General features: G+C 41.8%; 1 protein-coding gene across 1 annotated transcript; it reads right to left on the bottom strand.

Moving 5' to 3' along the window:
• Window positions 1-7543: 7543 nt before the first annotated feature.
• On the bottom strand, window positions 7544-18976 carry cbln4 (cerebellin 4 precursor). Its single transcript, XM_077515369.1, has 4 exons — window positions 18819-18976; window positions 18366-18746; window positions 15154-15270; window positions 7544-9109 (listed from the first exon to the last, which is right to left on the bottom strand). The coding sequence occupies exons 2-4, from the start codon at window positions 18624-18626 to the stop codon at window positions 8912-8914; spliced, it is 576 nt and encodes a 191-aa protein (XP_077371495.1). The 5' UTR covers window positions 18627-18746; window positions 18819-18976; the 3' UTR covers window positions 7544-8911.
• Window positions 18977-23759: the final 4783 nt, after the last annotated feature.

Genomic DNA, 23759 nt, shown 5'->3' with positions numbered 1-23759 from the left:
TCATCATCATCATGAGCCACCGTGTGTTTGCTCATTAGACTGCATGCCGCTCTGACTAATGCTTAGTTACAGTTCACTTCAGGGGGTGGGGGGGGGTTATGTGACCCTGTGGACGCAATCAAGGGGAACGCCGGTGCACTTATCTCAGAAAAAATATATCCAGCTCTTGAAAACATGCACTAAATCACAATATGTTTGTTTAGAAGTTATGTTGTCACAAGTTGTAACACAACACATTTCTTGGTGGGGTGGGGAAGGGTGGAACCACCGTCTTCACCCTTCAACTCCCCTCCAATTTTAATGCACTTCATGTCCAAGGGGAGGGGTGAGTTGGGGCGGGGAGCCATCAGAGGGGATGGAATGCAGTGCCTGGCAGCGCTGTGGTCCCCCCCATCTGTGTCCCTGCCCCACCACTTTGTCCCTCCATTTCCTTTTTTAATGCACCACACTATACATATTAATTTTTTGGGGGGGGTGGAGGTATGGGTGGGTTGGGTGGTTGGGTGTTGGGGGTCGGGGTGTGTTCGGGGGTTTGGGGGCCGGGGGTGGTGGGGCTTGGGTCGTGGCGGGTGGCGGGTTTGGGTGGGGTGCGGGGGGGTCGTGGGGGGATGGGGGCTGGGGACCGGTGGGGCGCTGTGGGGGCCCGCCGGGCCTCGTTCTGCGGCCTTGGGCTCGGGGGTGTGGGCCGGGGCTGGGGTGGGGGTGTTCCGGGCGTCTGGGTCGGCTCGCCGACCGGTGTCCGCTCGGGTGGCTTGGGGGTGGCCTTGGTGCTGCCGCGGCCTGGGGGTTTCGGGGGGGGGGTGCTCGCTTTGCTGGACCGCGGTTGACGGCTTCTTTCTTTGGTGGTGGTCCTTATGCATGGCAGATCCATCGCACCAGCATCTACTGAAACTCAAACAGAATTTGCCTCTCCCTCCCACAGCCCCTTGAATCAGTGGGTGCTGGTGTCTGTGGATCTCACTTTGCTTTATCTATCCTTCCTCTCTTTAGTTTTTCCTCTGGTCACTTGAGATCTCAATTTATTGGAGGTTTGAGGTTTCTGGGGCTGGCATAAGACTCTGGTTTTTTAACCACGCAGGAGGGGTTTTGTTGGTGCTGGATTTCACTTTGATGGATTGGATGTACTGGCTTCTATGGATCTCACTCTGCCTTATCGATCCTTCCCTCCTTCCTCTCTTTAGTTTTTCCTCTGGTCTCTTGAGATCTCGATAATTTGTTGGAATTTAGAGGCTTCCGGGGTTGGCGTAAGACTTTGATTTTGTAATCATGGGGAAGGCAGGAAGTGTTTGGTCGGTGCTGGATTTCACTTTGATTTACCTTTCTTTTCTCTTTATTTCTTTTTTTTTCTGACCTTTTCTCTGGTCTCCTGACCATTTGAACCTCACGACTCTGGCAAGATTCTGAAGTACCTGGTTAAGGCGAAGGGTAATGGGATATTTATAAGGCTTTAGGTGAATTAATGAGTATAAATTTATACGTATTTGCACGCACACACACGCACGCGCACGCACGCACGCACGCAAACGCACGCACGCAAACGCACACACGCAAACGCACGCACGCACACACACACAAAAAAAAAAAAAAAAAAAAAAGAGCAATGATGATAAGACGTTGAATCGGTAAGACTACCGAATGAACAAGTTATGTTTTCAGACGGTAATAGAACAAAACAAAAGTGTGCCTCTTACTCAAACATAACCCGCCCTATAAATAGCAAAAATCAGAAACTTGCTTCATTTTTGTTCAGAATATATTGATGTTGCTCACAACATGGATATGTTCTGTGAGGGCATGTGTGTAGTGTTTCCTCATCAAGTCACATTAATTGACAACTGCTGGCCAGGCATACATACTGTATCACTGGTTGTAATTTTTACAGGTCTGACTGAATGAAACACCATTTTGATGTTCTTCTTACCCTTGGGGGGAAAAAAAGATTTTAAAACAAGCTTACAGTTATATTGTTAGGCTTCTCCTGAATTATTCCTCGACTGCAAAGGGATTGAGCATAGAACAGAATAAGCCTTTTTTATTTCCGCAGTGGGAACATTTGGGATTTACAGTTCTGAAGTGGTCAGTAGCAACACAGGAATGAAAATATCGAAGAATCAGAAATCCCAAAATATCTCCTGTGCATACTGTGTTATGATTGTATATATTAAACATCATCAAGCACTGAGAATAAGCAAGTATGCGTGGCAGCCGTTCATGAATAATATGTAGAATGTGCACTGTAAATAACTTAGATACAATATACCGGCCTGTTTGACAACCAATTGCAAATTCTTGGATAATTAATGCAGTGCTTTGATCAGATAATATAAACGTATTTAAGTTCACTGATTATTGCATAATGGTCAAAATCAAGAAGCTAAATTACCTATTAAAATATGACTTTTCTCAATTAGCCATTTAGGAAACACTTTTCAGAATCATATTTAAACTTTGAGTTTATTGTTGTGTACAAAACACTTAGAACATAATAGAATAGGAAAATGTTGGTGATTACATTATGAAAATGCATAAAGACGATCATGACAAATTGTTGTATAATGCCAACGTAAAAATAAACCACATCTTATGAAAGTACTACATTAACAACAGCATTGCTAATGTAACTAAGTTACACAACTGCTGAGGGACAAAATATTGTGACATAACTCATCAATCTTTGCTTATGACAACAGACATTGTTGTCAGATGTTGTCGTGCACACTCAATGACAAGTTTGACTTCACGTAAAATGATTATCTGCATTTTCCTCCACGTGCTGTCGAAATGCCACAACGGCTACATGAAACTTTTTCAACATATGGCTACTTCAGTGCTTATTTTGTGTGCTTGTTTTCTTTTGATAACAAGCGAAAACTCACAAGATGGTCAAGACAAGAGCTGATCACTGTTACTTTGTTTTAATGAAACACATCGACAACTTTGGGTCAAAGCCGAAATGTTTGGAGCCGATGATTGGCACTTGACAGTAAAGGTATATTTTTACTTAACATCTGATACACATTGGTCAAACTCACATGGATACATATATTCATTACATAGATATTGTGATCTTTTATTTCAACATTCACACAATTAGTTTGAAAATGGGCTTTAAAATTGTATTCTGTGAAAAACGGAGACAAAATGTAATTACACAACACATCAGCTTTCAAGGACTTGTGCAAGTTTGAGTGCTTCACATGGCGTCGTCGACAACATCAGCTCAAGCCAAGAAAGGATTCATAATTGATTAGGATTCCCGGTGGAGGCAAAGCACTTATTTACTGTCAAATCAAACTGGAAGGCCACAAACCTCCACTTTGATTTATGTGTGCAAATTATTTTTCCACACTTTTAATCTCTGAACTGAATATTTGGATTTGCTCAAACTGATGACTTGAATTTGATGATTTCTTTCTTTTCCAGTAACTTTTTGGCCTTACGTTTGTATCATTTATAGGTGATGTTGCATTGTCACTACTGCAATGAAGCGGAGACAGAATGGAGGTTGCCAAAACTTGTTTACATTTGAAAAGGGTTGCAAAGAAAATCAAAATAGGACATTTTGTAAAGATACATTAGTAATACTGTATATATTGCCATAGTAGGCTGGTATGAAGTGAATAGGGTTCGGTTCATTCAGTTTCATTTTTTCAAGTGTTGACATGTTTATATGCTTGTACAAGACTCACTCGAATGTATTTACATTTGAGATATGCGAATGTGTGTTTTCCTATATGCTATTACATTATTTCACATGTTCTTTTGTTGAACATAGTCCATTAGAACGTAATGTTTATTGTTGGGGGAGGAGCAGGAAACTCCCTCTTGCCTTATCTAACCAATCAAATAATACAAATCAATGTGTACACTGAGCATTAAATTCATTTGCATGCATACATTCCGATAAATTGGGCCTAATTTGAGTTACACCTGTCAGGATTAGGGATGTAACGATATCCAAACATCACGATACGATATTATCACGATATGAAGGTCACAATACGATAATTATCACAATATTGTGGGGGGGTTGGCGATATTTAAATAAGATCACAATATTGTGGAAAAAAAAGAGCTCATACTAAAAAAAAGCACAATATTGCGCTTTTCTACATAACAACAATGCATTTAAACCACCTACAATCTCTAATAACAATATTGAGGCACTTACTTGCTAATGCAAGCACACATTGATTGCTTCACAAGCAAATTAGGTTCCCCTTCATCTGACAATTAGCATAGATTTTAAACATAGAAGCCCAAAACAGCCCTAATGAAAATTTAATTGCACTAATAAACTAGCCACCAGAGGGTGCTAGGACTGCACAAATGGAAATCAACCTGACTTTTTTTTAACAGATGTGTTCCTTTTAAATATTGTGAACATTACGACAACGATATTGTGGCAATTTCAATATCACGATATCACGATATTGCCAATATCGTTACATCCCTAGTCAGGATATGGGCAGACTTGGCATGACGTGGATAGACTTGGCATGGCATACTTAGCAGAACATGGACAGACTTGGATTGACGTGGAGAAACTTGAGTTGACGTGGATGAACCTGACTAAACGTGGAGAAACTTGACTAGACGTGGCGACTAGACTCGATAGCAAACGTTACTAACAAAGCACAGCACACCAGGACAAGACAAGACAATGCTACCACGACGTGTGAACAAACCCCCACTGACTAAATACAACACTAACGACGCACTAACAAGACACACCTGGGAAACACAGCAGGCAGAGGGCAAATCGACTTCCTGCTCGGAGACCACGGCTGTGCATGTGGATATATGCCTGAGACGAGAGGCGGAAAACAAACCAAAAAAACTGTTCGCTAAGCGCGTGGCTGTTGTGTTTTGGCATGTTTACGGCCGACACCGGTGCAAATTGGCAATAAATAATTGCCACGGTGATGAGCCGACTCTCCCCTCGGCTTTGTTTCTTCTTACTGAATTAAATTGAACTTCCTGAATTCGTCATAAAATAGGAATCTCTACTCTGGCGTCCCAGCCATAGCGACAGCCCGGCTTGGAGTGAAACTACAGCAGACACCGATGTGTATTGTGATGTGTATTGTGCACAAGTTGGAAGGCAAACGCACGAGCGGAGCTAAACCGTGACGTCTCCGCGTGATCCTCAAGCAGAAGTATACTGAGGCCTTTAGTCTTCGCCAGCAACGATAGCAGCAGGAAGTCTGGCGCTAGCGTGTGCCGTGTTGTGAGTTTGTCCAGTGGTGTGCGTCTATGACTTGTGAGTCCTTGTTGTCCTTATTTCTTGTCTGTAACCTTCTTGCCAGAATCAGCTATAGCTTGTTCCTTGTAAAATGTTTCTTACGAATGTTTGGGCGGTGTTTTCTCATCTGCACGTTACCACATAGCACTCGTTGATGTTGCGCTGCTAAGCCCGAAACCGGAAGTGTCACCGTTTAGTTTCATAATAAGAGCGCATACCGGAAATGTTGCTAGCTTAACTGCGCTAATTTAATTTGCTTTGTTTATTAATGTGAGTGCCTTAACTTATGTTTATACATTTACTTATTGGCCTATTTTCTGTCTTTCTTTAGGAAACCACACACTCTCACTCACGCACACACACGCATACAGATACAAACAACTTAAACCAAAAGCTGCAAACAATGAACATATGTATGTAGATTGAAGAAATACTGTAAGTGCAATTTGTTTTTGTTTTTTCATCATTTTAGATAGGATATCTTCTATTAAAACAAAACAGTGTCTATTTCTACCCTTTTCTATTTATGGTAAACAGTATACAGTGCAGTTTATGGTGTAAAATAGTAAAAAAATAAAAAAAATAAAAAAAAAAAACCTTGGAAAAAGTTTTTTTTAGACTTGGAACGGTTTAAAATTATTTACATTAATTTTAATGGGAAAAAATGTTTCGGATTTCGAACAATTCACTTTTGGAACAGCCTTCTGGAACGGATTATGTTCAAAAACCGAGGTTTGACTGTACTTGCATGGTCATGTGCGGAATCACGTTAGGGAAACCGGGGCAAGTTGAGCCACCTCTTGTTGCTAAGAAACCATAATGGAAATTGAGCATGTGACTACATGTTTAAGGGGAAGACTCCATTTTGATGGAATCTGTCAAGGTAAGAGCCACATGGCAAATGTGGTTATATGTTTATTACGACCATAAAAAGGGTTCATGGAAGGAAAGTGACACATTCACAAGTACATTTACAAGATGAATTTAAATGAATTGAATTAACGAAATAAAAACTGTCATGAAAAATCCAAAACTAATATAACGAGTGCGAAGAATGACATAGTAGTCCATTCAGCAAAGTCGCTCTCCCACCTGCACGCTGGCTGCTCATTGGCCATTTGCTGAAGTTTCACGTGAGTGACAGATGCTGTTTTTCCATTTCCACTTCCTGCTGACACACTTGCGGCTGAGCTCAAATGAACTGAGTCACGTTCATCCAAAAGTTTCGGGCTTTGAACAAAATGCTCGCAAATTACACTTGGAAGTATCGTGTGGTGTTCATTTTGAATACACCGCATGCACGGACGCACACACACTATGACCAGTAAGCATACTGCTTCCTTAATAGGTTATGATGATGCCCACTTCAGAAAATAATGAAGTTGATTAGCTGCTGAGTACAATTATTATAAATGCCAAGTAAATTAAAAGTGACTCTAAAAGTGTACTTTTCCTCCAATCTTGTTGAACAATCTTTCCAACGGGGAGAACAAAACAAAAGATACTTGCAAAGGGAAAGTACGATCTTGCACTCCGTCTGTGTGATTTGATAAAACCTTACCAAAGAGCCATGAATTGCAACGATGAAATCCAACCCCCAAAGAGTCTCTCTTATCTGTCACTGTTAAATCCAAACAGTGGAGAGATAAGCTTTCGATGAAAGGTTTCCTTTTATAGGTTGTGCCATTAGGAATGTTAATTTATCAAGCTATTCACCAGATGTTAAAAACTGCTGATGAAATGTAATGCAAGTGCTGAATGTAAGTTACATAGGAAACATTGCGTGCGCTATAACAAAACAGACACGTCAATCCACTCCACAGCTGAGCCGCAGACTGCGTGATTTTGATTTCAATCCAAACAATAGTCAATTCGGAATGAGCTGAACCTTGCGCAGCTGTCCGACAACATACAGAATTACTCCAAAGTCATTCACCACAATTAAAATGACAAGGAGAAGAATTGTCGATGGTAATGTCGTTAGCAGGTCAGCTAACAGCTCCAGCATCTTCTATTTCTTCTTCCTTTTATTTTCTCAGTATGGCACGAAGTTGCTTCTCAAAGGTAAATCTTGGTAGTCCGACTGACATTTGGTTAGTGGGAGGAGACTCGTGATTGTCGGTGAAGGTCATCACTATAGTGTTGACTACAAAAAGCATCTGAAGTCATTCAATCTCTTGTGTGGTGTGCTTTTGATGTCTTAAGTACTCTCCACTCAAGAAGCAGCATTTGGTTGCTGTAAACCATGTCATGTACAGTAATTTGGTAAAATAAAAGTATTTTGGAAACTCAACACAGTTACCACAAATGTAAATCTTTATTGTCATCATTGTATTTTACAGATATACTTTTCTTTTTGGCAAACATTTTAAGCAGATTGACAGGGATGTGCATCGTAACATGAGCTTTTTTGTATTTTATTTTATTTTATTTTTATTTTTTTTTACTTTAGATGTCAAACAGGTAACACCCGTTTTTGCTCTTTGCGGCGAGCCAACGATATGACCACATAAAGTTCACAATGTCATCAAATCTTTACATCATTGAAAGGCTAATGTGGCCCCATTATTTTTAACATGTGCATTAATTGACTTCAATTCAGCAAAATGTTTTCATTGCCCATGATTAGCCTTATGTTCAGGAAAGTGTTAATCCTCGGCATTCCGACAAACAAAATGAACAAGGACGTGCACTATGTAACATACAATGGAACCTCGAAGGTTGAACGTAGATTTGTTTGGGATCTGAAAGTGATTTATAGAAATCGTCTGATCCAACTGTCACCCATCACAAAACCTTTACTGACTGTACAGGCAATGTTTTAAGTAACATTAACATTCTCAACTGTCATGCAAGTGTCAGAAAAGTCTGCCACTAAAACTGATAAAAACAAAACAATTGTTCTTTAGTTTAAAATGATAAAGGCCGGTAACTGCTTGATAGACCCACCTCGCGTTTGTCATATATTTTTTACATTCTTGTCATACAAGTGCAAAACAAAGGTTTTACTATTAAAGACCAACATTAACTTTGATAACTAGCAGCGGTGTATAATGCTGACGCTCAAATCTTGCTCCTTTGAATGTCAATCTACCTACTTCGCTGAACTTCCTGTGTACGGGGCTCCTCAGTTTACTTGCGAAGTGTACGACCTCACGGCCATTCGGCTTTCGAGGTTCCACTGTATGTGATTGAATGAACATTTCTTGGCAGTCGAGACAGCATCTGCTTAGACATGCAGTGTCAGATAACAGGGGACACTACGGACATTCATTTATATATCATACATACAGCATATATAAAAAATTGAATAAATAAAAATGGTTGCCAATGTTGTCATTAAGTGGACATACGTGTTTTTAATCAGACAACGATGTTAGCTACATTAAAAGCATATTTCATATCAAATGGGTTTTGGCGACAACACAAAAACCTCAGTCAGCAAAAAGGCAGACACACCTGAGCAACAGTTGCCATGACGACAAAGTGCTCGCAGGATGTGGAAGGCTTCTTTCTGGGCGTAGCTTGATTGACAGGATCACGCTCAACAAAAGCATCTTCACTTTTGCGACGCTGCTTTGGCAGTCATGTTTTGAGTTACACGGCGACGACACATCACGAAAGAGAAGTCAGTCAGTTTACAAACTCTTGTTGTTTTCTTCTTCTTCACAGCGGAAAGACGAGGAAGCCAGAAAATGTCGAGTACTGCCACCCGCCGACCAGGTTGCCCTTCTCCAGCTTCAGGTAGACTTTGTCCTCCTTTTCTAGATAAAGCAGAACTCCATTGGTGGCGGCTTCGCGAGTTACGTCCTTGTCGCCCGCGAAGGCTGAGATGACAGGCCTCCCATTTAGCATTAAGTTCACCTGTCAAGTCACAAAAGTCAACAACTGTTAATCATTTTTAATCAATGTTTAACATGCAAGGTGAATATGATTTGTCTTAATTCCTGTTCAAAATGGTGACATGCTCACTGAAATTGAGTGCTCATGTGTTCTTTCATCCATCAGCATCAATCCAGTGGTACTTTAAATCTAATCTGATCTAAATGTCTAATTTAAAAAAAAAATGATGTGTTTCAATTATGACACACTTATATGTTGTGGAGTGTTCTTAAGAAAATATAAATTGGTAAATGCCGCTTTCTCTGCCTGGGACCCAATCAAGCCTCTTTTTTTTTTCTTCGTAATACAATAGAAACAGATTACAAAGTTAGTCTAAGAGCTTTTGGATGACTATATTTAAATCGGAAAGTGAAGAGGATCACAAACCCAAAATGTTCCCAGAAATAAAAAAGAAATGAGGAGTGACGTATTTGCATACATTACTTAGCATGCTACTTCCTGGTGTGCAGTGGATGATGCAACATTACAAATAGACATTTCACATTCAATCTGGATTGAATTGGACCATTCATGTCGTAGTGACTCTAATCGCCAACAGTGAAAATAAATCAATCGCACCTTCATCTGCATCAATAGAGATCTGGATGTTGATGTCACGCATCCCAAAATGGGCATTACGCGCCGCCATTTCAGTTTTGCAGTAAAGAAAACACGTCCGCCACTTTAAGTAAATGGCATACGGCACACTTTGACGATGATAGATGAAGATCAAGATTAAGAAGAACGAGAAGAGCTGGCAAAAAAAAAAAAAAAAAAAAAAAAAGATCACAATGGATCACAGCAGCCTTAAAAAGTGTGAACAACAAGAGTGAGGATTTGGGATCCTCCTCATTGCTTGTGTAGCAATTAGGTGAGTCAATTACTGAATCAGTTTGTTGTGTAGATGTAGCACGATTGTATAGTTATTAAATGAATACAAAAAATGTGACCGGGCACGTCGTACATGGTAGATGAATCAGCAGATGCTACCTTGCCTGAAGCTAGCTAGCCTACACATGCAAAATGTGGGAGAATCTGTTTCATTTGTTTGTGCTGCTACGGTTTAATATATATTACACAGTTGAATTTAATAACTGACCAACACCAAAAAGAAGACTTTTTACGGCATAAATGATGGCGGCCGTGGCCCAATTAGCAGCTGCTAAGTTGCTAACGTAACCTACCTAAATAACACTGCATGACTTGCGTGAAACTCGATGGTATTTTGAGCACACATGAAGGGGAAATAAATGTGGATTGAAGAGTTGGCTGCCATTTGTGTGTCTTTTAATACCTCGAGCTAGCATCAAATGCATATTGTAACATTTGAGCAGCGATCAGGCAAGCAATTATTTAATGCTAATTTGTCACGGTTACTGTCGGCCGTAACCATGCCAGAGCACAACACACTACATGCTTAGCAAACAGTTGTTGTTGTTTTTTTGTTTTGTTTTTTGCTTTCGTCACATACATCCACACAATCACACATAAACGTGGTCTCCCGGGCGGGAAGTGAATCCACGCCGCCTGCGCTTACAAACAGTTGCCTTCACGGGAACTATTCGGTGGGTTGGCGTGGGCCGAGTACACCATCACGCATCACGGACCAATCACGAGCGATGCTACGCCCTACCTTCTACGTCGTACAAGGATGGGTGACGTGCGCAGTACCCGGCCGCAAGCTATGGCAAACCTCTCAGCGTAAATCACGTGATGTGCGGCGGTCATTAACGCAGAAGCAAACGCAGTAGTATGAATCAGGCTTGACAGATGGCGCCACAGCTGTATTGGATGTGGCAATGTGAAAATATTTGTGAAGAATCCTATTTCACTTCTTCCTTGGAGGTGTGTCATCAAGCCACAACTTGCTGGATTAATAAGGAACCATTACGTTTGATTGTATTATGTCATTAGAATTGAATGTTACGAAATGATTTGTTGATTTCAAGGTGAATACAATTGTCACCTCCAATATGGCGGATACGCTGACGTTACTTTGAATGGGACACCGGATTCAACAGGTGTTTGCAGCCTATATTAAAAGAAAAAAAGGAAAGCAAAACCATACTTCATTTTAGATGTCCAAAGGGTTTGTGGATTCCCGTGGATTCTTTTATGAAACGTGTTCAAATGGCTCTTTAGTTGCACTAATGTAATTTATCCCTCCCAGTGGTGTAGTGGTCCCTGGAGAAGTGGGTATACTCTCAATTTTATTTATTTATTTTTTTTCCCTTCTAGAATAATGCCCTGTTTTAGAATAATAAAATTATCATGAATGTATTAGGAGTAGTTTGCAATGTAAAATGTATTTATTGTGAGGTAAACATGAATAAAATGTTATCTACTATAAAATTTAACTACATCATATAAGTTAGTTAGGGCTATATTACTTTAAGTTATTGTATACAGAATACATTAACGGTTACCGTTATTTAGATCTAAAAATAAGGTGGGGGGAGCTTCATAGACACTGAGATAATCTCTTGTCTGGACATTATTACAGTTTCATTCATCTAACATTTCAGTCTGGCATAAGTAACAGTCTTTGCAAACTGGGTTAATTATACAATTCTTGAAGCAATTACGCGGGTTCCCAACATCAGTGGTTCTCAAATTGGGGTACGTGTGTTATTAAAATATATGGAAAAAGTAGCATACATGCAAGAAACCATCTTAATTTTTTTTTTCCAGTTTCTGCTTTTATTTAAAGTTAACTGAATTATTTGTTTTGAAAAACAACCTGTACCATCATGATCACAAAGGAGGACACGTTATGTTGATAATTATTGCACAATTATAAGATAATTGCTTCTTTGCTTTTTTTTTTTTTTTTTTTTCTTCCAATACATAGTGGGGCTGTGGTCAAAGTTAAAAACAGTTCCCAAATTAAAACCAGACACATGATGGCACAGCACTATTTTGTTTTGTTCATCCAAAACTCTTTAGGCTGGTTTGGGGGTACTACGCTTAAAAAATATATTGCAGGGGTACATCACTGAAAAAAGGTTGCGAACCACTGCAATACATGATCCTAATCTAGCTAGTTCGGGTTAAATTGCTAACGTTAGGATAACGCTACATTTCATAACGTTAGCCTAGCCAAAACGCACAGTTTCACTATAATGTATTGGCCAACAAAAACCTCCTCTGTACATTTATATTTCCAGTAATTTAAAACAACTTTAAAACTTATCCGTGAGTGATGTTTTCATCATATGTACAGTATGTTCTTTGGATACATGCCGTCACTCACTGGAAAGACGTTGATTTATTTCTGCCTTGCTCACATTTACGATCATTGCGCAGGAGACGGAGTGACCTGTCAATCAACTGGAATGGCATTGGCAGCCACGCGTTAACAATAAAGTCCTCGGCGTGACCCGCCCTATTCATTCTCTGAGGAGGATTCAGAAGCGGGTAGACGCAAAATTGAGGATTTGGAAGTGGCCACGTAAATGCGTATACCACAGACTACACCACTGATCCCTCCTCACTTGCTGTACTGTGGCATGAAGGGTGTCCCTGGCTCTCGATACTAAATCATAGATATCTATAAGAACACGAGATGGCTCAAGGCGGAGTCAGCAGCATCGTCACTGGTTGGCCATCTTATTCTTAGGAGAGGGGACTACTCTGGTGCACCGTGCTAATTTTACAAATGAATTTTATAAAGTATATGTTTATTGCAATCCTTGTCAACACAGATAATGATTAAGCTGAATTTTTAAATCGCTGCTTTTTTAAAATTGGTTGAGAATTTGGGAGCAATCATCAGTTATTACATAGTCCGTGCTCGACTGTAATGGTATGAGTAATCAAGAAGCCCTGTCCCAAGATGGCCGCCCTGTGACATTACTTCTCATTAGTTCACAGTGCGCCAAGCCATCTAGTGTTCATATAGAAATGTATGCTTACATCCATAATTTACAGTGTCTTGTCACAGTAAGCAATAGCAAATTTAAAAACAAAAACAAAAACTTCAGCTTCACTTTGTTGCACGCCAACATTGACGTATTTGTTGCATGTAAGTCTGCATATACCTAATTTTATTTTCAGAAAAGCCGTGATTGGCTGTTACAGACATCAATCAGACAAAATCTCAACAGTTTTTTCAAAAGGAATAAAAAAAAAAAAAACTAATTAAAAAATTATCTCATAATTTTATTTCTCTTGCAAAAAAGAGCAATACGTACCATTAATAATACTGACTATTAGGCTCATACTGACCCATTTTTCTCATTTCTAGTTAAAAGACATATTATAAAATTGTGCAAATAATTTTTATAGCAATAAATCTCAATCTCTTCCTTACTACATACAAAAGTTCTTTGCAATTTGAGAGTCTCAATATGACTTGAGAGGTGTGTCCATGTATACTGTACAAAAAGCTGTTAAAGGAATTACAAGATGTGTTTGTGTTGTTGGAGTTATATATTGGAATGATGCAAATATAATTTTGAAAACTTTTGAAAACACTTTCAATTTTTAAAATACTTGTTCGCAAAGACATTTTTGACGGTTGTAAATAATGAATTGAATAATAATGGATTGTCTGTTAAGTTGTTATTTAATTTTTTTTTTTTTTTGTAAATATTGTTTTTGTTTTGTTTTTTTGCCAAGATGCTCGCTCACATAAAATGAGAACTGGTGGTAGGCTTGCAAAGTGTGGTCTCTCTGAGTCACCGTAGATGTTGATATATAGTGACATCTAGCGGTGAATTTTTACACACCGTCCATTCAAGGATGGAGCCGATCGATCCTCCAGTTTTGAATAATTCAGCCCCGGGGCCAATTTAGTACCAGTGCTCTGTATCCTTCTCTATTAATTAGTATAGCCGTGTGGTGCATGGAATCACCAAACACAAATGCCAACCCCTTCCTTATTATCAGATATTAATGTTGCAAACTCTTAGCTGAAGCTAATCTGTGCTGACAATGGAGTAACACTACCTTTTGCCTTTGACGTGATGGCGCTACGGCCACAGCGTCAAGGTGTGTTTTTTTTCTTTTTTCTTTTCCGAGTGTCGTCCAACCTAGATGCCAATCCATTGGCTAAAAACCTTGGTGTGGGGATAATTGTCGAGTAGCCCCAGTAGCATGGCTACGGAGCCCCAAAGGTAACATGGTAGAGAAAAAAAACTTTGTGTTCCCGCAAAGTTGTTTTGCGAGGGAACGCAAAGTTGCTTTTTTCACCTACCATCTCACCTTAGCTGCGCCGTAAACACTTCCGGGTCATCTTCCATGTGAAAGCAAGAGGACGGAACATTTGTAAACATGAAACAAAACAGTGGGAAAGCTTTCCCAAAGCGACTAGAATGAGCATGTATTTTTCCACTGCTTTGTTTACAGGTCGCTTTTGGTCACAGGGAAGATGACCCGGAAGTGTTTACGGAGCAGCTAAGGTGACATGGTAGGCGAAAAAAACAACTTTGCGTTCCCTCGCAAAACAACTTTGCGTTCTCTCGCAAGGTTGTTTTGCATTCCCTCGCAATCTTTGCGAGAGAACGCAAAGTTTTTTGCGAGGGCACGCAAACGCAAAGATTGTTTTTCTACCATGTCTCCGTACATGGCTCACTCACACTTTCAGGAATATGCAGATACTAAAGATTGACTTGGTTGCTTAATTTTACTTTTGAGAGGTGGGTGTCGCTCCAGATCCTCTATTTATATGCTGTACTAACATTCAAAATGTCCCCTTTGAAGAATTGCATACCATTTTGCAGACCTGGGCTGACAATTCGTTCCACTGATTTAATTGACGGTAACCTCCGTTAGCAATTATTTTTATTATTTAATGATGGAGATGCATCACGTGTATCATATTCATATGTCATTTCTGTGTTGTCAGATTCTGATCTGAAGATCTCTCTCTCTCTCTCTCTCTCTCTCTCTCTCTCTCTCCCCCCCTCAACATAGCTAACACATAAAAATGGTCCCACTTGACTGCATACAATGTGAATTGATTCACTTGAACCGTGCACCATGCAGTGTCAAACCAGCCTAAACGTGTTTTTAAAAAGACATACCTGTATGGTCTGGCTCTGGTACACTTTAATGACGTGGAAGTTAAAACTGTAGACTCCTTTTCTTGGGGACAAAAACACAGACTCAAATGTGAAGAAGTTTCCAATATTTACGAGAACCTACAAGAGAAGACAGACAACGGGCGCTCACAATCAATCTTTCCTTCTTTTTTTTTTTGTCATGACTATGGACATACAAGAGTTATGTTTGGGTCATGACCGTGAAGTCAAGTGTCTGTTATGAACTGATGTAACCAGCATCTAGTTTCAACTGGTAAGACGCTATGTGATGTCAGAAGCTATGTGATGTCAAGAATCTTTAATCTCTTTATCTGGTCAACAGCCAATCAGTTAATTCCATGTCAGTCCTGTTACCCACGTCTCGCCACAACCAATCAGATCGATATATATAAGCTTGTCTGAGAAGTGTGTGTTTTTGTCGGATTATTACCTCTGTTCCTCTGTGCACCTCCACAGCCCAAGCTAACTTAGCGTCTCGTGATTCTTGATACTTTCTCGATGTTTCTGCTCTTGTCGTGAGTACGTTCCATGTATACAAGTATTGTTATGCGAATAAAGTGTTAAAATCTTATTTGTGTCTGCGTTTTTGGGATCCAACTCCAGAACATAACATTTTTATTTCAAATTAATAGTTAGTTCATCGGTGGTTGCCATGATAAATCCATTTGGTGGCTAATTTATTTTTTCCATCATTAATTTCATATACTGTAGTCTGTAAAGCAGGTAGTACTAGTTAGCATGCCTGGCTTTGAATCTGGCTCGGCCTCTCCTGTGTAGAGTTGAAATCTCTCTGAGCTTGCGTAGGTTTTCTCCAGGTACCCAAGTTTCCTCCCACATCCCAAAACATGCACATTAGGTCCAGTGAAGACTCAAAATCAACCATGGATGTGAATGTGAATGGTTATTATACATGCTCATCATGCGATTGTTCAGTCTGGAATGTACCCCAGCTATTGCCAAATGTCAGATATTACATCAATAATTTGATGCCATGTTTACTTGTGAAAGGATTGTTGGGATTGTTGTTGTCATTACCTGCCCAACCACAAGTCAGCAAAGCAGCTTGTTAAATATGCAGAACCTGACTTTAGCCAACATTTTGTGGATGAGAATATGCCTCTAAAGTCCCACAAAAAAATGGGGCTCCTGTGCGTGCTCTAATGCAAGTGCTCAGTTCAGTGCTCATTGAATGATTCATTAACTCCATTTGTTTTGCCTTATCCTTGGCTTGTTGTGATCATTACACTCGAACAGGGGTCAATAACCTTTCCTAAAAAAATGAGCCATTTGAGGCCAGATAATTCTCAACAAAATGAGTGATGAGCGTTAGTCTAATCTAATATGGGCCCAAGAGCTAATTAGAGCTGCAACACTATTTTTCATACATCCATCCATCCATCCATTTTCTTGACCGCTTATTCCTCACAAGGGTCGCAGGGGCTGCTGGCACCTATCTCAGCTGGCTCTGGGCAGTAGGCGGGGGACACCCTGGACTGGTTGCCAGCCAATCGCAGGGCACACAGAGACGAACAACCATCCACACTCACACGCACACCTAGGGACAATTTGGAGCGCCCAATTAACCTGCCATGCATGTCTTTGGAATGTGGGAGGAGACCGGAGTACCCGGAGAAGACCCACGCGGGCACGGGGAGAACATGCAAACTCCACCCAGGAAGGTCCGAGCCTGGACTCGAACCGGAGACCTCAGAACTGGGAAGCAGACGTGCTAACCACTCGACTACCGTGCCGCCCTATTTTTCATACATGTTTAGACTTTTCTGCCTTTCTGTCAAATTTCTGACCTTTTTGTTTTTGGCAATTTTATGGACATAGTATGGTAAAAAAAAAAAAAAATTGTCTCTTCTTCTTCTTCTTTTCTGCCTTTTTTGCTATCAATCTAATTTTCTGACAGTTTTGGCAATTTTGAGGACATTTTATAGTAATTTTGTAATTTTGGGGATTTCTTAATTTGTTTTTGGGCACTTTATAGTTACTTTCGGAAAATGTTCTTTTCTTTCTGCCTTTTTTGTTAAAGTACTTTTTTTTTTGGCTAATTCCAAAGACATTTTATGGTGATTTTCTGCCTCTCCTTGAACAATTTATGGCTACTTTTTCAACCTTTTCTTATCTGTCTTTCTATTCAATTCTCTGCTTTTCCTCTTCCGTTTTGACATTTTAAGGTCACTTTTTGTACTTGTACATTTTTAAGTAATTTTAAAAACTTGTCATCTACCTTTCATCTCTCTTCTGACAACTTACAAACATGGACTCTGACATTTTTTAAATATTTATTTTTTTGTTTAAATCTAAGTCATTAATTCATTTGAAGAATATTTTCTCTGATATATATATATATATATATATATATATATATATATATATATATGTGTGTGTGTGTGTGTGTGTGTGTGTGTGTGTGTGTGTGTGTGTGTGTGTGTGTGTGTGTGTTTTTTTAAGTGATCCACAGGGAGCTACAGGAGAGGGACTAAAGAGCCACATCTGGATCCAGACTCTGGAATCCAGAGCCGCGGGTTGCAGACCCCTGCACTTGGAGAAGGGGCTCTCAACAAGTATTTTTCAGAGAAGATAGTTGGGGGGGGCGTGGAATCCTACACAAGCTCATGTTCAAAAGCAGTTACAATATGTGCCGTCAAATATCATTTAAGTCTTATTTGTTTTCACCAGCTTTTACTGTTAATATCGGAAACTAAGAATGAACTAAAATAATTAACAAGAATAAACATTTCCATTCAGGGTCAGACTATTTCGATTTCCAATATTCACGCTGGGGAAATGGGAAGTTTACTCGTTTTTCAGAACTAAAACAAGCTTAATAGTTTTCTGACCATTGACCAGTCCAGCTGTGGGTATTCCCAGGAACCACCTCGCCTCCAGCACACCCACCACCCTTATGAAGACAGGCACTATGGAAATGGCAACGTCCATCCATACATTACATTTAAATGATCTTTGTTCATAATAAAAACAAGCATACGGAAAGACAAAAAAAAAGAAAAGATTTCTGTATTGTTTGTTGAAGTACCTTAAGGTGGATCATGGTTGATCTGCAGGTGATGTGCAGGATGGACCCCTCCCCCACACAATACATGACACATGACATACGCAGCCCCGCTCGCACGCACAGACATGGCTACTATTTTGGTGACACGTAACACACGGAGATTCAGGACCTGGTCGAAGTAGATGATCCTGGTCTTGTTGCTCATCTCGGAGGGTTCGTGGTTGTTGCTGCGCACCGCCGAGAAAGCCACTTTGGAGTTGGCGGCGCGCACGGAGATGCCGAGCGGGGAGTTGGACGCCCGCCAGTCGGCGGCCGGGTTGGAGTCGCACACCACCAGACACTTGCCCTCCAGCACGATGGGCTCCGTGTCGTTCTGGGCTCGCAGCGTCGCAGCCAGAAGCCACAGCACGCTCCAGCCCAACGCCCGCATGTCCGCGAGTTTCCCCGCCAGTTGTCCACTAGCGGGTCCGCACGCGCGCCGCGTCCACGACAGACACCCTCATCGCGCACGCCATCCCCGTCGAGTCCAAATTCCAAGCGCGAGGAACGACTGAGCGTATCATGAAAAGAAAACAAGTAAATATATCAATAAAGTTCGTGCGTACGCGTGCGTCAATCAGACCTCTTCGATTCCGTGAGGCAGACCCGCCGTGATGCGCCTCCAAGCTGCGACCGTCACTGTCCGCTCCACGCACAGAGCTGAACAGATTTGATCAGCGGTGCTGCGTGATTGCGCGCCCAAATGCAGCCAGCCTCTCTGTGCGCACGCGCACCAGACGTTAATTGGCAATTGTCAGGTACCCGAAGTTCCGGTGCGTCTCGCACTTTTAACACGCCTCATCTGCATGCTTCCACGAGAACAATTTTGACGTAAGCAGGTCTTGGCAATTGGTTCCACGGATGTTTAACACAACAATCCAACAGAATTTGCGAGGGACAAGTTGACAAAAATGTCAATTAAAAGATTATGTATTTGACCCAGAAAGTGGTCACGACTTTTAACATCCGGGCATTTCTGATATTTCTGCAATGCAACACAATGGAAATACTTTGTTTATACAGTGAGAACAAAGGTGGATTGTATTGCTTAGAATAGAATAGAATAGAATAGAATAGAATAGAATAGAATAGAATAGAATAGAATAGAATACTATGGTCTGACACAAACGGCTGTGACACTTGGTCTTGCATGCCTCACTCATTTTTCCCAAATGTGTTAAAACTTTTACTTTGAACATTTGACAAATTAATTGTGTAATTTATCTATGCTAATTTAAAGAACCCACATCCTTTGCAATGCGTGACGTTCTTCATCAAGCAAGCTCATCCCGACTAAAATTCTGCCAGTTTCTTGATAGAACCCATTGACAGAACAAATGATGGTGGCCAACACAGCAACGTCAACAGAACTCGCACCATCACTGCAAGCACGATGCACCTTGGCAAAACAACAAAACAAAATATAACTTATAATAATAAGTAACAAAAGATAAGAATGTAATGATGCCTAATACAAGATAACTCATAACTCATTGGGGCCTATTCACTAAAGGTTTGCGTCGCCTTTGCACCACGCTAACCGACAAAAATGGAGCAATCTGCGAGCGCCTTATTCACTAAACACGCACAGATGGGGAAATCTGTCACTAAGTGTGCAGCCAACCAGATTGCGTCACGATGCGCCAGTGTTATTGTGTTGATTTCATCAAATTTATGTATGAAATTTGTAGGGTCATTTGTATTTTTACCTGTGTCCAGAATATATGGTCACCCTGGCATGTAGAATACACAATAAAATTAATTTAAAAAAAATAAACACGAAATAAAATGAAAGAAAATATCTAGGTGCCATAAATAGTCACTTTCAAGATATGTGGTTGTAGAAGCTCTTTTAAAGAAAAGTGCTAAGAATTATATTAAATACAGCAATGCTTCAAATAATATTTTGGAGTATTTCCCATTTAACCAGTTTCAACACAAGCAGTGGAGTCTCAGTCGGAGCACCGGGTGATCAGGGCGGTATTTGTGGCCATCGAAGGCTTTAATTAATCTGCCGTGGTTAGAGCACAATGAAGATGGATGCTCTGCTAACCGCTACATGCGTTCAACTGTCGTACACAATATGTAATGCATGGTGGTTTTGTGGACATATTTGAACGTTAATGCTGTAAGTAGAAAGTGTAGGGGTAAATAAAATTGCCAATGGCTTTTTAATAAGTTGACCCAAGACATTTACAGTGGTGGCCCATTCGGGCCGGCATTAGTGAACCTAAAGTGTTCCGACAGTCTCGTGGTCGACCACTGCCTTGGAATATGCCACATTTGATATTCACCTGTGCAACTGGCTTTGAGGGTGTTATGTTCTGGGGTTGGATCCCAAAACCGCAGACACAAATAAGAGTTTAACACTTTATTTGCATAACATCAAAAGGCGCGGAACTAACTTGACTAGACCAGAAACAACGAGAAGGCATCATGGATCCAGAGGCAAGGAACTAACTTGGGCCGAGGAGCAGATGAGCAGGTGGCCAGATGGACAGAGGAATAAGTCAGCGAAAACACACTTCTCTGTCAGACTTATATAGACAGCGAATGGATCTGATTGGCTGTGGCCAGACATGTGGGTAACAGGACTGACATGGAATTATCTGATTGGCTGTTGACCAGATAAAGAGATTAAAGATTCCTGACATCACATAGCTTCTGACTTCACATAGCTAAATACTAGTTGAAACTAGTTTCTGGCAGACACTTGACCCCAAACACGTCAGTCATGACCCAAACATAACCCTGGCATGACCCAAACATAACCCTGGCATGACCCAAACATAACCCTTGCCCCAAACAAAACACAGTCATGACATTAATTACTGGAGCACTCTTGATTCGATGCACTCCTTATGAAAAAAAAAAAAAAAAAAAAACAGACGGTGGTTGGTTAATACTGAAGCGGTTGCGTATCATTTGACCAAGATCAACAATCCGCGGTGTTTATTTTACCGTGACTGGTAATTCGCCATCTAATTCACATGAGTTTGTGATGCTAATCGACCGCTAAGCTAATATGCTCTTGACGAGAAGGCGTGCACGTTTCTATCGCGCAGCGCCCTAAAAGTGCACATTTGTGTTATTCATACCCACTAGTAATGTATATAAGGAAACATGGTATTTTCTTGCTCCTCTGATTAAACAACCAGAGCCATTCACAGAAAAATAACGCTCGAGGAGGTTGCGGCTAAAATAACCACTGCCTAAACAATCGCAGAGGGAAAACATTTTTTTTTTTTTTTTTTTTACCAATACAATTTGCCTGCAATGTACAAAGCATAACGCCACAAACTGGCTGCTCCCATATCATTCATGCAACAAACATGAGCAAGACTGCTGAGATTCTCTGTTTTGTGCTCATTTACTATAGATGAAGCAGAAGGTTTCACATTGACACGACGAGGTAAGGTAGGACTCAGACGCAGGCGTAAGGTAAGCCACCAAGGCAGCAGGTTTATTTCCGGCCAACAGGTGTCTCCTCTCAAGCTGAGAGGAGAACAGGGAAGCAAAAAAGTGGAGAACAAAAAGCGCTCCACTAGGGAGGAAAAAACAGGCAAAAGGTACTGGGGACAACGAAAAGCGCTCCGCTAGGGAGGAAAAAGGGCACAAGGCAAAAGGGGTAACAAAAGGCGCTCCACTGGGGAGGAAAAAGCACAAAAACAAGGCAAAAACACTTGGCAACATGAACGAGGACATAAGGACTGTGGGACGCTTCCATGCACTGACTGTGACACTTCGGCACTGAGGGGAGAATGCAGATGGCTTTTATTGCTGTAGGTGATTGGTGGCAGGTGGTGATAATCAAGGGCGGGGACCGGTAATTATGGAGCGGCAGGAAGGGCAAGTGACCTGGGGTGAGATGAGAGTTAGGTTTTTCAAAGTAAAACAGGAAACATGGATAACAAAACAAAAGCATGGCCGTCACACCGGTGGCGGCGTGACAGTACCCCCCCCCCCCCTCAACGGCCGGCTCTTGACGGCCCAGGAATGTCAGGGTGCTCAGCGTAAAAGTCGTCAATGAGGGAGGGATCAACGATGAACCGGGAGGGTACCCATTGTCTTTCCTCCGGGCCGTACCCCTCCCAGTCGACAAGGTATTGCCTCCCGCGGCCCCGATTACGAACATCTAAAAGTTTTCTGACCTTGTAAACGGGGCCGCCTTCAATCATCTCTGGGGGGGGCGGGTTGGGTTCGGAGGGCACCAGTGGGCTTTCGTGGACAGGCTTGACTTGGCTGACGTGGAATGTAGGATGGACTCTGAGGGATCGTGGCAGACGGAGTCGAACGGCGGCAGGCCCTATGGACTTGGTTACTGGGAAAGGCCCCACAAATCGCGGGGCCAGCTTTGGACATGGTACCTTGAGTCGGAGGTGTTTGGCTGATAGCCACACCCGCTGGCCTGGGCGATATTCGGGTGCCAGTCTCCTCTTCCGGTCGGCGGCCCTCTTCACCCGATCTCCCTGGCGTTGAAGCGCCGTCGACCAGACTTTGTGGCACCGACGGATCATGGCCTGGACCGAGGGGACCGTTGTCTCCTCCTCCAGTTGAGCGAAGAATGGTGGATCGTAGCCGTGGACGCATTTAAACGGGGTAAGACCTGTGGCAGATGTGGGCAATGAGTTGTGTGCGAGCTCGGCCCATACCAGATACTTGCTCCACGTGGTTGGGTTCTGGGAGACAAGGCATCGGAGGCCGGTTTCGAGCTGCTGATTTAGCCGTTCTGCCTGTCCATTGGCCTCAGGGTGGTATCCAGACGTCAGGTTGGCTTTGGCACCTAAGGCTTTACAAAACTGAGTCCAGAAGCGGGAGACAAACTGTGGTCCACGGTCAGAGACGATGTGTAGAGGGAAACCATAAAACCGGAATATGTGGTGGATCATGATGTCGGCTGTAGCTTTGGCGGATGGGAGCTTGGATAGTGGAATAAAGTGAACCATCTTGGAGAATCTGTCGACAACGGTGAGAATTGTGGTTTTACCATGGGACGGGGGTAGTCCGGTTACGAAGTCCAAAGATATTTCTGCCCATGGTCTGGATGGGATTGGTAACGGTTGGAGAAGGCCCATCCGCGACTGATTTGAAGTCTTGTTGCGGGCACAAGTCGGACAGGCAGCTACGTACTCTTTTATCGTGGTTTCCATTGCCGGCCACCAGAATCTCCGGGAAACAGCATACATGGTCCTGCGAACTCCAGGATGACAAAATAGTCGTGATGTGTGAGCCCAGTGGATTACCTGGGCTCGGAGCCCCTCAGGTACGAAGAGCCGACGTGGAGGGCATGCCGTGGGAGGAGTGACATCTCGAAGAGCCTTCTTGACGTCGTCTTCAATCTGCCATCTCATGGCCCCGACTATGCAATCGCGGGGCAAAATTGTCTCAGGCTCGGTCTCTACTGGCTCGGACTCGTGGACTCTTGATAAAGCGTCAGCTTTGACGTTTCGGCTGCCTGGCCTGTAGGTCAGAGAGAATGAGAAGCGGTTAAAAAACAAAGACCATCTGGCCTGTCGAGGGTTGA

Source organism: Festucalex cinctus, chromosome 2, assembly GCF_051991245.1.
Source record: "Festucalex cinctus isolate MCC-2025b chromosome 2, RoL_Fcin_1.0, whole genome shotgun sequence".
Classification (NCBI taxonomy): domain Eukaryota; kingdom Metazoa; phylum Chordata; class Actinopteri; order Syngnathiformes; family Syngnathidae; genus Festucalex; species Festucalex cinctus.
The sequence above is the reverse complement of the archived record's forward strand: the minus strand, read 5'-3'. Positions and strand labels throughout refer to the sequence as shown.

Bases quoted from the DNA above. Each gene is read 5' to 3' on its own strand.
- cbln4 (XM_077515369.1), bottom strand. From the start codon at position 18,626: ATGCGGGCGTTGGGCTGGAGCGTGCTGTGGCTTCTGGCTGCGACGCTG. The intron at 15,271-18,365 runs GTCCTGAATCTC...CTTCTCTTGTAG, and splicing joins GGATCATCTACTTCGACCAG to GTTCTCGTAAATATTGGAAA. The intron at 9,110-15,153 runs GTATGTCTTTTT...GTGACTTGACAG, and splicing joins ACCAGAGCCAGACCATACAG to GTGAACTTAATGCTAAATGG.